Source organism: Leucopleurus acutus (genome assembly GCF_964270905.1).
Source record: "Leucopleurus acutus genome assembly, chromosome: 10".
Taxonomy (NCBI): Eukaryota; Metazoa; Chordata; class Mammalia; order Artiodactyla; family Delphinidae; genus Leucopleurus; species Leucopleurus acutus.
The window spans coordinates 15988871-16003385 of NC_139153.1; the positions used below are offsets into that span (position 1 = coordinate 15988871).

General features: G+C 34.7%; 1 protein-coding gene across 3 annotated transcripts in view; it reads right to left on the bottom strand.

Moving 5' to 3' along the window:
• The window catches only part of CHL1 (cell adhesion molecule L1 like), a gene marked incomplete at both ends in the record, with an annotated part of 81402 nt that overhangs the window by 65367 nt on the left and 1520 nt on the right, over positions 1–14515 (bottom strand). For all 3 annotated transcript variants that reach the window (XM_082847479.1, XM_082847480.1, XM_082847478.1), the window contains 2 exons: positions 6704–6891; positions 9794–9899. In XM_082847479.1, the coding sequence (XP_082703605.1) occupies positions 6704–6891; positions 9794–9899 (294 nt within the window). The remainder of the gene's footprint in view (positions 1–6703; positions 6892–9793; positions 9900–14515) is intronic.

Here is a 14515-nt window from a genome sequence, read left to right on the forward strand (position 1 = left end):
TCTTCTTTGGTTGGTTTGCATATTTTAGTAGAAGTTGTTAACATATGCAACTGGACCCCTGCTTTTGCTAGCCCTCCCAAATCAGAGCAGTAAATAGCCAAGATATGCCTTAAGGAAATTGACCTGAGGAATCTGAGGAAGCTGTACAAATGTAGAAACGCAGCACATTAAAAGTTCAAGTCGGTTTCCATTAAAACAGTATACAGATGATTTCATCCCTAAGCCTGCCATTTCTTACATTACTTTAATAGTGTGTAGATATTGCATTATTACTTTTATTCATTCTCTTATTCTTTAGTCTATGAACTAATAACTTATCAGTTCATAGACTAAAGAATAAGAGAATGCATATCAATCACCGATAATATGCATTCATGCAGCATCAAGACAACGTAGAGGAGGAAGAATAAGACAGGATGCTATCTTTCTCACTTCTAAGCAACCTGATTAATCATGTAACACTCAAAACACTCCCCCAAACAGTAAATAATGCTTTTAAAATTCCATCGAATTTACACATGGATATTCCTAACACTACTAATTATTGCTAATGTTTCTTCTTGTAATAGTCAAAAGTTAGAAACAATCCAAATGGCTATCAACTGGTGAATGGATAAACAAAATGTGGTATACCTGTATCATGGAATATTATTCAGCCATAAAAATGAACACACTACTGATTTATCCTACAACATGAACACATCACAAAGAACAGGCTAAGTGGAAGAAGCTAGATGCAGAAGATCATATATTGTATGATTCCATTTACAAGACGTGTTCAGAAAAAACATTTATAGAGGCAAGAGTCAGACAGTGATTGCCTGGGGCTGGGGCTGGGGCGAGAGAACACCTACAAATGGGCACAAGGAATCTTTTGGGGATGATGGAAATGTTCTAATACAGGCTTTTAATGATAGTTATACTAAAATTTTTTTATGAAAAAAATCCCCGATTGTGTACCTAAACACATAAAATTTATGATGTTAAATAATACTTCAAAAATTATTTGAAGAATCCAAGGTAAGGAAAATTAGTATAGGCTAAGACGGACTGAGAATGCTAAGTGGAGAAGGCTGATCTGTGCCCTGAAGGATGCATAGTACTGAACAGCCAAAACAATTATTTATAGCATCCTTTTAACTCCACTGACGTCTGTCATAATGAAGGCAAGAAAACAGCTCATGTTCTCCCCAGACCCACTCACCACACCCACAGGATTTAAGTTTCTTCGTACAGGCTTTGTTTTGTTCACTGCTATATCTCAAATTACTAGAAGAGTGTCTGCCACATGAAGGGAGCTTAATAAAGATCTGTTGAATAATTCACTAACTCTCCATGCCATATCTTGGAAAATCCATTTAGTTAAATGATTTTCCCCATGTTTGAAAACAGCATGTTGTGTTTGGTTGGTTGGTTTTCTTTTACTCTTTCTTTTTTCAGCAAACTCAACTGCAATTTTGTTAAAAGCAGAAAAGTAAACATTGTGTATAAAGGTCTGTTTGTAGGGAGTAATAACCAGATTTTTAGCTACTGTACTTGTGTTCAAACTTAGGTGGATCAAGCCTTTAAGGTTGGTCTAAAGAAAAGTTTAAGAAATGAGAGATACAAACTCTAAAACTCAAATTACAGAGTTTAATATAAAAGAAGAATCAATTCTTTACAGCTTAAGAGAAGAATCAATTGATAAAGGTCGTAGGAAGCTTTAAATGGTCTCTGATTTATAAACTCCTAAGAATTGGGGTGGCAGTCCTATTCAACATGTAAATGATTACAGAAAGCTGTTAGATGATGAAGTAATTTCAGGAGGGGCTGGAAATGATGCATAAGAAACCCAATTTATTTTGCTCTTTTCTATAGCAGCAGAAAAGATGGAGCAATTACCCACTACATAGCTCAGATTCAACTCTTCATCTCTTAACTACAATACTAGCAGATTCTGGCCAGAATTATCCTTACGTTGTTCATGTTTTCACTTGGTCTGCTTAGATAATGAGAGAAAACATTTTTTTTAAATCCTCGTTGTAGAATCTTATACTAAAGTGTGCCATTTCTTTCTCTGCAATAGGTCTAGCAACTGCCTTTTTCCTTTGTGTTTCCATAGCAACCACTAGAATTCAGGTTAGGGATCACCCTCATGCCTTGTCTTCTACAACAGATTTTTAACATCTCCCTTTCTCTCCCTCTCTCCCATCTTATTTCACTCAATTAGATATATATTGTATAGTTACAGTTCTATGTTATAGACTATAGTATAGTTATATAATATAGACTGTAAGTATAGCTGTATAGTTATAGTTACGTGATTTTATGATTCTCAACCAGTTTTCTGACCCAGAATTCATGAACATTTCCTACTATCATTTCAAACCCAAACTCCAGAGGCCAATTTTCAACACTGTATGCCACTGCTCTGTCCATTATTATTCTATAATATCACACTTAATAACCGAGAATATCTAATTAAGACAAATCAGTATGCTACATACTTATTAATTTTATATATATTAAAAGGTCATTTATAAAATAAATGTAAAGAATAAAAAAACAGAAATACAACACTCTACCTACCACCCATCATAAGAAAAACATAAAATCACCATTATCTTTCTGTTTGGTGCAGATCCTACCCCTTCCCCATTCCATCAGAGGTAACTACTGTCCTAAATTTTGTTTTCATCATTTTCTTGCTTTGCATTATAATTTTACCACATGAAATGATACTCCTGAACAATATGCTATTAATTTTTACATATACTGACCGACCTTAAATAAATAAAATCACCCTTTTTTTCTAAGATTTACTTTTATTGTTCAACATATTCTTAAGGTTCATCAATTTTCACTGCTGAGTAGTAATTCTTGTATGAATATACCACAATTATTTCATTCTATCACGAAAGAACTTCAGTTTTTTCCAGTATATTTAAAAAATACAAACAATGCTACCACAACTATTGCTGGTGCACGTGGGTAACGGGCATGTGCACGTGAACAAAGAAATGGAATTTCTGGGTCATAGGTGAGAACTTCTTTAATTAAGGAGGCAGTGACAAATATTCTGCACAGTCCAAGCAGTGAACTATTCTCATCAGTGGTGGATACGTGTTTTGGTAGCTGCACATTCCCACCTAAAATTGTTACTCTCAGACTTTGTTATATTTCCCAATTTTGTGGGATCAAATGCTTTTATTATTTGAGTTACAGTAAATCTATTTCTGATCACTAATGATATTAAAGGCATTTTCATATTTTTATTGGTCACACCAGTCTGAGGTGCAAGTTCATGTCTTTTACCGCTTCGTTTTTTGTTTCTTTCTTAGAGGATGGTAAAATTATTTATAAATACATTAGTATTATCTTTAGTTATATTCATTGGCCATGATTTTTTTTTTTCTGGGTTGTGGCTTACCTTTTCCCTTTCTTCCTAGGGTCTTTTGATGAAAAGGGAATCTAAAAATCAAATGTAGTCAAATTATCCTTAATGGAGATTTAATTTGTCTTAAGTAATCTTTCTCTACCCTGATGTCATAAATACTTTGTCTGAATCACTTTCTAAGTTAAAATTTTTTTTTTCCTTGCAAAGTTAAGCCTTTAATCCACTTGGGATGTATTTTTTATATGATGTGACCTAGGACTTGAAATAAGTGTGTCTCTATATGGATAATCAGTTGTTCCATACCATTTAGGTGGAGGGAGGGAGGGAGGGAGGGAGGGAGAGAGGGAAGGAGGGAAGGAAGGAAGGAAGGAAGGAAGGAAGGAAGGAAGGAAGGAAGGAAGGAAGGAAGGAAGGAGAAGAAAAAGAAAGGAAAGAAAGAAAGGGAAGGGGAGGGAAGGGAAGGGAGGAAAGAAAGGAAGAAAGAAAGCTCATGCCAGCTCTTTCACACTACTTTCACATATATGAGGGCTGGTTTATGGGTCCTCCATGCTGTTCCACTGGCCCATTTGTCTAACGCTGTGCAAAACCATAGGCTTCAGTACATTTTACATTGAGTTTTACATTGAGTCTTGTTATCTGATAAGACCAACACCTCCTAACATTCTCCAGGTTTCTACCAAACCTTGCACTGTGTTCCTCAAATATATTTGGAAATCAAACTGGCCACGTTTCACAAACAGACAAACAAAAACCAAACTAGAGAGTTTTGACTTTGATTATTCTATACATCAAGTCATGAGGAATTCAACTTTTAGCTTTACTGAGTCTTCAGATCAGTGAAAATGGTATTTTTTTCCACATCTATATCTTTTAAAGATGTTTTCCAATAAATATGTGTACTTTTTTTTGTTTTGTTTTGTTTTTTTCGGTACGCGGGGTTCTCACTGCTGTGGCCTCTCCCGTTGCGGAGCAACAGGATCCGGATGCGCAGGCTCAGCGGCCATGGCTCACGGGCCCAGCCGCCCCTCAGCATGTGGGATCTTCCCGGACCGGGGTACGAACCCACGTCCCCTGCATCGACAGGCAGACTCGCAACCACTGCGCCACCAGGGAAGCCCAATATGTGTACTTTTAATACCTCCTTCTTGGATTTATTTTCTGCTTCTATACTATTGTTCCCCTTCACTCTCTTTTGAAGTTTAACCTGTTATCTGAAGATAACTTATTAGGTAACAATTTTAAGATGAAAATGAAGGAGCTAAGATTATTAATTTCCATCCCTTCTTCTTTTCTAAAGTATTTTGAAGATGAAAAAAATCTCTCTCCTCATAATACTTTAGCTGCCTCAAGTCTGTTTTGTTAAGCATAATTTCTACTATCATCACTTCAAAATATCTTCTATTTTCCTTTGCCATTTCTTATTTGGCCTTTGAGTTAGACATGTTTTAATTTTGAAAGATATAAGACTTTTTCTAATTTTCTTTTTAATACTGATTTCTCCATTGTATTTTGGTCATATTTACTTCCTAGCTAATATACCATCAAATATTGAAAAACATTCTGCAGCTTTAGGTATAATGTTCGATACACGTTCATTAGCTAGAGCTCGTAAATGGGTTCTTTAAATCTTCTATGGGTTTTCTAATGTTTCCTCTGCTTGAGCTACCAAATAATGAAACAGATATGTTAGCATCTCTCATTACTATGGTAGATATTTCTCTTTCCCCTTGTAGTTCCTTTTCCTGCTTCAAACATTTTCGTATTATATATGCCTAGTACATTAATCTCCAGGAAGCCTTTATAAAATAAAGTCTATTTTGAATGATATTAATATAGCCATACCTACTTTTCTTTTGAATAGTATTTACCTAGTCAAGATATTTATTCAAGATATCTATTTATGCTTTCAAAAGATGGGACATGTTTTCCATCCTTTCAGTTTCAACAGTTCTATTTTCTTGTGATTTAGATGTGTTATATGGTAAATAGTTTATAGCTTTTAAAACATTTTGGAGCATTTAGTCTATCTACTTTCACCTTTAATGAGTGATATATTGAGATTTATTTCTATAGTTTTTTCTTTCTTTTTCTCTCCTTTCTTGCCTTGTTCTTCCTCACACCACATAGTTTGATAATCATTCACATTTGCTCTGTACATTTAATGTAATTATTCTATAAATTTTAAGATGCATATTTTACCGGTCAGAGTCTAAATTTGAGCTATATTCTCTCCTCTAGAAAAATATAGAAAACTTAAAGAAATTGAAACCCAGTTCCCTGTCCCAACTTTGAGGATAACGCACAGACGTTTTTCATTATTTGTTTTTCTAAGGCTTGTGTACATTCTGCTCCTCCAGCATAAACTGTCCATATCCTGGAAGGTCTACAACTTTGAGTCTCTTCAGTGTCTAGAACTCTGCAAGAAGAAATTTCCAAATAGCAACTCTTGACAGTTTCATACCTAAGATTTTTTTCTGTAAACCCTCTGGTTAGAATCAAGTAGTGTTGGATACCTTAAAATCTGGGAAAATAAATGACCAAACTTGGAAGTCAGTCATCAGAGATCCCATGCTGCAGAGGTCAGATCTGATAATGAAGAAGTTGCTTACTCTTTGGGATAGTTATTGATAAATAACACTCCTAAGAGTAAAGGAGCTTGCAGTTTTCCATGATCATGATTTATGGAAAATATTACTACAATATACTAATCACTGGTTCTCCTCTCCTAGGGGGCACCCACAATATTGAACTTAAGTGGGCCCATGCCATTTGCTCTGCCCCCACCTAACAAACTGTGAGTAGAAGCTGCCTGTGTAACTTGTTGGAAGCAACGTTCTCTGTCCTCCACTCTTTGACCTAGATGGCACAAGTTTCACATGGTGCTGACACAGGATGATGGGTATCTCCATTAGCTTGGATCGCCCAGTGGCTGCAAGGAGAACAGCTGCCCTGAAGAGCTGCCTGGCCCACAGCAAACTGCATCATCAAGGAATAACCCTGTGTTAACATGAGGGCTTGGGGATTACTTGTGACTGCAGTATAATTTAGCCAAATCTAACTAATATATTTAACTTTATCCTATGAGGCAAAACAAATACTATTGTTTCCCCATGTTACATATATTATTACTGAAACACAGCAAAATTATGTTGCTTTCAAGGTCATCACTTCTAAGTATCAAGATCTGGAAGACAATTTCCCTTATAAATAAAATATGAGGCCTATATAAGCTGATTAAAGGAATAATCTGTTATTTCACTGCAGCCCAGTATAACGCCTGCTAAACTTCATTAAAACATTAAATGAAATCTCCACTGTAATACTTACTTGGAACTATAAATTCCATTTCTTCTGACATAGCAATTCCCAGTTTATTAGAAGCAAAGCAGCGGTATTTCCCTTGAAAGTGAGATATGTGCCCCTCATTCGGGATCCTGAATGTTCCCGAGTTGTTGGATACAATTATCCGAGGGTCAGAGAGATCAAAAGGCTTGTCATCCTTACTCCACGAAAATCTGTAAGATAAAACTAGAACTAGTAATCCTGAAAAATCGCATTTCTTACTTATAAACAAATGTACAGAAATGAGGAAACAGATATTTTATAGTAAAAAAAAAGTATATATTTACATATTTAATTGAATATAATACAATAAAGGGTCTCTGAAGAATCTGAGAAATCTTACAAACTCCTATAGACTGAAGGTTTATGTCTCCCTAAAATTCGTATGTTGAAGCCTAATTCCCATTGTAATAGTATTTGAAGGCAGGGCCTTGGAGAGGTGATTAGGTCATGAGGGTGGAATCCTCACAAATGGGACTGGCATCCTTATAAGAGAGACCCCAGAGAGCTTTCTTGCTCCCTTCCATCATGTGAGGTTACAGGGGAAAGACCGCTGTCTGTGACCAGGAAGCAGGTCATCACCACACACTATATCTGCCAGTGACTTGATCTTGGTATTCTCACCTCCAGACCTGTAAGAAATATGTTTATTGTTTAAGGCACTCAATCTGTGACATTTTTATTACAGCAGCCAGAATTGACTGAGAAACAAGCCACGAAAAAGCTGTGATAACTGACAGGAAAAAAAGGTGAAAATAGGTTTTGTTCTGTTCTTTTTAAAGTTATATTTTAAAACTTTTCCAATTAGAAAGATAATGCAGGATCTATACTAGTATTTTAGAGACTGCAATATTTGGAGACTAAAAAATATAAATATACAATATGTCTCTGTGTGTGTGTGTGTGCGCGCGTGTGAAGAGCTCACTCAAAATTCAAAAACACACAAGTGCTATTAAATTTGGTCATATATGATCAATATTTTTGGACATAGCTGTAACATATTTGAGACCACAATGGATGTATAATTTTTCCATGTGAGTTTTTCCAATTATTACAATGTTACTAAAGACAGATTTTATTACATTATCTCCTGTCTTACAGTTACTATTTAACTTACTTAACCATTTCCATTTTTCCCTTTTATGAACAATTTTGTTACAAAAAACCCTACATATTTATTTTGGGGGGTACTTATCCAAATATTTCATTAGGTTAATTCCTTAAAAATGAAACTGATAAACCAATAAGAAATACTTTATCACTTTTGATAAACATTGCAGAATTGTATTCCAGAAAAAACATACACAAATTCCTACCCCCATATGTAACAGAGTCACTTCTATGGACAAGGCTGTAAAAAGCCTTGTTTTAAATCTTTATCAATCCAACAGATATATAATGACTTCCCAATTAAGATTTTATTTAGTATTTTATATATGAATTACCCATGCAAATTTAGATTTGCTTCAGGACAACACAGTCTTACATAATCTAACATTCTTTCAAAAAGAATAACAAAATTTCACGAGACCCATATTTTTCTTCGGAGCATGCCTCTCTCCTGACAACAACTTTTACTTCTTTTCTCTCTCTATGTTTTTACTGCTTTTACTTACAAAAGAACACATAGAACCTGTTCTTTAAAATTCCAATACATTGACTAGGATAACTCCACATATTCAAAATTAAGCATTTCCAATTGGTGACATGTTATATCTTTCCATTCATTCAAGTTTTCTTTTATCCTACTCTGCAATGTACATGCTAAACAGTTCATATTACGTTTTGTTGATATTGCTGTTACTATTGAAATTGCTGGATTTGCTCCTTTTACCATTGTGACGGGATATTTCTTTCTTGTTTTCTAATATTTTCTGTTTTGTATAGGCATTTAATTACACCTTGAAAAAAGAATAATGATTGACTGCTTAATTCGTATTTGTAAAATCTTTTTTTTTGCCAGTGAATAATGACAATTTAACATGTTAATGATTCACTAATAATTTTTAAAATATCCAATTATCAGGCAATAAAAATGTTATTCACATTACAATTTTAAATAATCCTGATCAGGTAAATCAATAGGGGTATGTAGGTTTGCGTCCCAGAATCATTTAGAACTTTAAAATCTTTTTTTTTTTAACTTTTATTGGAGTATAGTTGCTTTACAATGTTGTATTAGTTTCTACTGTACAGCTAAGTGAATCAGCTATACGTATACATATATCCCCTCTTTTTTGGATTTCCTTCTCATTTAGGTCACCATAGAGCACTGAGTAGAGTTCCCTGTGCTACACAGTAGGTTCTCATAAGTTATCTATTTTATACGTAGTATCAATAGTGGATATATGTCAATCCCAATCTCCCAATTCATCCCATCTCCCCCCTTCCCCCCTTGGTATCCATACGTTCGTAGAACTTTAAAATCTTGAATTCTCCCCACATCTTTTCCCTCCTTAATCTCAATACACGCACATTTCTTTCTCTCCAAACTGGGAGGTACTTAGAAAAAACTTCATCAGTGATTACAATTACCTACAGTAATAATTGTTTCTAGATAGTAATATCCCATGTCATTTGTATGCTGCCATCTAGGATGAGTCGACATTTCTATGACAACTTAAAATATATCAAGTAACAACCTATTCACTGAATACAATATGGTTACATTAAAAGACATGCAATAATAACTATGTATAGAATATCATTTATAAATATATTAACTTTGGCTTAATAAATGCTACCTTTCACTTATCAGAATAAAGTATCTTCTGTTTTCTAGCTATCTTGTTCACTCATAAGGTAAAGAATTGTTTAACATTTCCACAATGCCAAAGTCTATGCTAAGTATTTAACGTAAGACATTTTATGATAAAAGTAATTTTAACTGGCAAAAGAACATATGTAAAATAACCAAACTTTATTTTTATAGACATGACTATCATTCATTTGGAAATCTTTACTTTCAATCATATGTAGACTTATAGTCCAATAATCTTGTACTGATTAGAGTAAAAATTAATATAAAGGATTGTATACATTTAAACAATTATTTAGTTTGAAGGAAATACTCACGTTGGTTCTGGATTTCCCTTAGCTTCACATTCAATTTGAAAATACTCATCAAAAGGAAAGGCAACTTGTACTTTTGACTGTTTTATGATTGTTGGAACCTGTTGAACTAAATATTAAAATATGTATTTAAATAACATGCTCTCCAATAATTGGGTGAAGTTAGCTTATCTACAACAGAAATACTTTGAAATAAACACACTTTCTATATTGGTAAGTACAAGGATTATAAAAGAATGAAAATTATCGAACAAACCTCACTTCCTCTTCGCAAAATGTATTTAGCTGTAGGGAATATACTTCACTGCCATCAATTCATGTTGCCATATAACTTATTTAATACCAGAATAACATAACAGTGTAACAACTTTAAAACATCTATGTTTAAATTGGCATTTCAACTATATTGATGTGTTTATACAGTTTTACTTGGTTCAGTCATTGACAATTCTGTTTTTTATTTATAGTTTTGTAAGACATTATAGTTAATTTACTACTTCTGTATGATTTCTTCCATTGGTATTTGATAATTTATTTAATAATTTTATTATTGGACATTAGATTTTTTTCATTCAATAGACAGCCTCAAGCATACAGATTTTTCCTTTATTGAATTAGTGACATGATAAATTTCCAGGCATGGACACAAATGGTAATGACTATGGATAAATGTTAATATTTCACAAGGGGCTAATTACCACAAACATGAGTACATTGGTTTCCCACATCCTTGCTGCCAACAAACAATAGCATTTTATAAATTTATTTATTTATTTATTTTTGGCTGCGTTGGGTCTTCGTTGCTGCGTGCGGGCTTTCTCTAGTTACGGTGAGCAGGGGCTATTCGTTGTTGTGGTGCGTGGGCTTCTCATTGCGGTGGCTTCTCTTGTTGCGGAGCATAGGCTCTAGGTGCACAGGCTTCAGTAGTTGTGGCACGTGGGCTCAGCAGTTGTGGTTTGCGGGCTCTAGAGCGCTGGCTCAGTAGTTGTGGCTCACGGGCTTAGTTGCTTCGCGGCATGTAGGATCTCCCCGGACCAGGGCTCAAACCTGTGTCCCCTGCATAGGCAGGTGGATTCTTAACCACTGTGCCACCAGGGAAGTCTCAAGAATAGCATTTTAAAACAATAAGATACTTCATTAATAATTAGCAAAAAAAAAAACCCTCCTCCTCTTTATTTTTATTTCCATTTATTGCTTTTGTTATATTTTTCCCTGAGCTTGTTTATTTGTAACTTCCCATTTACACACATTTTTTAATATCTTTTTCCTACTTGGCAGCTTGAGGGTACTTTTCCCCCTTATGGAATTTAACACTAATAATCATTAGGATAAAAATAATAACTAATAAATGATGGTTTCTTTTAAAAGGATTCCACATATTCAAATATTCCCTCATTGTGATAAACATTTTTAGTGTTTGACAAGTTAAGTACTTTCCAGACAAATTTACAAAGTATGGGGTGACTTTGTCTCTCACCAATTCAAGCAGCTGGATGGCATTGCCGAGAATTACGATTATAAAATAAATGTACTAACGCTGAAGATACAAACTTGGATTAAGTTTTAAAATAGGACACAGATCATGATATATGTTAAGATCTACTGTCATGGAACACTCAACAGTTTTCAAATTAAGACATTACAATTTTAGTACAGTTCTAACAACCTCTGTCAGGGAACAGGATTGAATTCACAAGGAAATGTAAATGGTTCAGTAGCAGGAATCTGATTCTGGCAAACATACTTTGAGAAAAGCAATTTGCAGAAAGGCCCTGAGTATGATTCACATGGGTAATATTCCACAGTGGAGTTACAAATAGGCCCTAAACACTGTGACATTGAGCCAGGCCCTGAACCACTCTGTTTTCTCGTTTGTAAAATTAGAGATTCAAGCCAGGTAAATAGATTTTTTGGTCACTGAATGCCTTGACATTCTTAAAAATTATAGGAAATCCCAAAGTGCTTTTGTAAACGTACATTTAATAATATTTACCATGTTAGAAATGAAAACTGAGAAATCTTCTAAGTATTTACTAATTCATTTAATACTATCATTTGTTAAAATAAATATTTTATCAAAAATACTAAGTATAATGAGAAAAGTGGCCTTGTTTTACATTATTGCAAATCTTTAATATTTTAATAGATGGCAGCTGGATTCTCTTATCTACTTCTGTATTCCACATGTTGCTGTAAGTTGTTTTGTTGAAATAAATGAGGAAAATTCAATCTTATACAGATATGTACTTGAAAAAGGGTGACATATTTTATAGTCCTTTCTGATTATTGTGGGCATTGTTTTTGGATAGTACACCAAAACTCACCAAGTGGCAGCTTCTTAAAGGTTTACTGCAATATGGAATCTGAAACCATATGGATAAATTTTCATATTCTGTCATTAAAGTGTTTTATCCATGGGTGCTTTTTTTTTTTTTTGCGGTACGTGGGCCTCTCACTGTTGTGGTCTCTCCCGTTGCAGAGCACAGGCTCCGGATGCGCAGGCTCAGTGGCCATGGCTCACGGGCCCAGCCGCTCTGCGGCATGTGGGATCTTCCCAGACCGGGGCACGAACCTGTGTCCCCTGCATCGGCAGGTGGACTCTCAACCACTGCGCCACCAGGGAAGCCCCATGGGTGCTTTTTAATTTGTGCATGATTTTGTAACATCATACAATATTCATCTGGAAAAAAATATTGGTTCACTGAGTTATGCAGGTCTTCCAAATACTGACACACATCACTATACAATTTAAAAAATTCACATTTGTTAATATCATCACTGATCTAAGAAAAGCCTTAAATGTGGGGAAGCTGTCAATCTCACAGTGTAGGATACAAGTTTTCCACAATTCTCATTTTCGCTTCAACAGCCAAATTTGATCATTGACAACATATATTATCAGTTGTTTCTCTTGAAGTGACAGGCTCACTTGGTTCGTTTTGGGGAAAATATCCATGAAAGTAATCGAAGTTTGTCTGTCAGTTGTACTTTTAAGTAAAAATGGTATTTGGCTTGGCACTCAAATAATGACACAATCAAGGAACAGAGACTGTCATAGTACTTTGTTACACAGCAGAATTATTTTATGTATATTTCACAGTTCATCCCACAGAATATTAAGACGAATGTACTCAAGGATGAAGATTTTTAAAAATCAATAATGTTTAACTGTTTCAACAAGGACAATCTTAAGCAAAACTTTGCTTTATGTTTTTTAGATGTTTTGTTGTTTTGGTGTGAGTATACGGTCCTGAGGAAACCCATGAGTTCGGTGTCAATGCCTTGACGTGTGCTGGGCAACTGCAGTTTTAGCACCACTGCTTTTGTGACATCAGTGCAAATGTCAACAGGATGGAAAAGGAAAAATGACACTTTAGTATTATTATGAAACATGTGATTGCATGGACTGCCTGAACAAATCTCCGTGACCCTGAGGGGTCCATGAATCACATTTTGAGCACTGACGGCCAGCCTAGAATAATAACTCAACAGCCATTTCCCATTTTAAACTTTTCTTTACTTTTGCCTAGTAAAATTTTACTAGTTAAGTGACAATGCAAGTGCAGGCTTCATATTCAGAAACATTTTAAAAACATGCAAAAAACATTCATATCTTCATTGACATTTACCTTGTTTCTGATTACCACTCTTTCTCAGTAGAGCAGATCTTGAACTTACTGCAAATTCACATACTATTTAAATGTTATTACAGTTATAAATGGTGAGGGATGATGCACAATAGCAACAGTCCCTAAGATATCAGCTAATAACTTGTGAACAACTTGTTTATTAGAACATTTTTCTTTCTTAAATTTGCTAAGGTTGTAAAGTCTCAGCCATAACTAATTGTTCAGGGAGTGGAGCTAATAACCTTTGGGTGTTTATAAGAATATGTATTCTACATTATAAATCCTTTCCTCCATAATTAGGCCAATTACAGAGACACCAGACTCATTGACATTCAAATTGAATACCTGCCTTACTTGCATTTGCTAGTGAGAGCTCTAGAGTACTGAAATAAATGGGTAGTATTCAGATGTTCTGAAAACATGTCATTAATATTTTATAACAATTGTTGTCTAACGACATTAGAGTGTGAAAAGGCATAAGTAACTGAGACAACCAGAATAAAAATGTGTCTTATGTACTAATACAAAATTTCCAATCACCACTGGTGAACTAAATGAGAAAAGATGGAGGAAAATGTACATGCTATGGTCAGAATGTATATTCTATGGTCAAGAATCTGAATCAGGAATCCCAGTGCATCTTGGGTGCTACTGGGAAGAAAATGTAAAATTATTAACCCCTTTTTCCACAAGGATTGCCAAGAACTGTGCTCTTAATTTGGCACTGCATACTCAAAACCCAAAGAATGTACTTAAGATGAATTATTTCAGGCTCTTGACCAGTGTTTGTACAAATAGGCCAATATATGTGGTGTGTAGGCTAACAGATTTCACCTTGACTAAAGCAAAAGTTTAAATCTGAGAACATGTAAGTGAAATTCCTTAAAAGGGTGAATATTGACACAGAGACTTGAGGGCAGTAGAGAAAAGATTCTTACCTTGGGGATGAAATACAAATGCAGGGCCACCCAAAGTGTGTCATGTGAAACTGCTACATCAAGTATTTAAAGCAGCCCTTAGAAAATGGTTTTAGAACATATTATATACTCAGAGAATTATTTCCTTTTCTAGTCACACTCAGACTGTCCAAGTACTT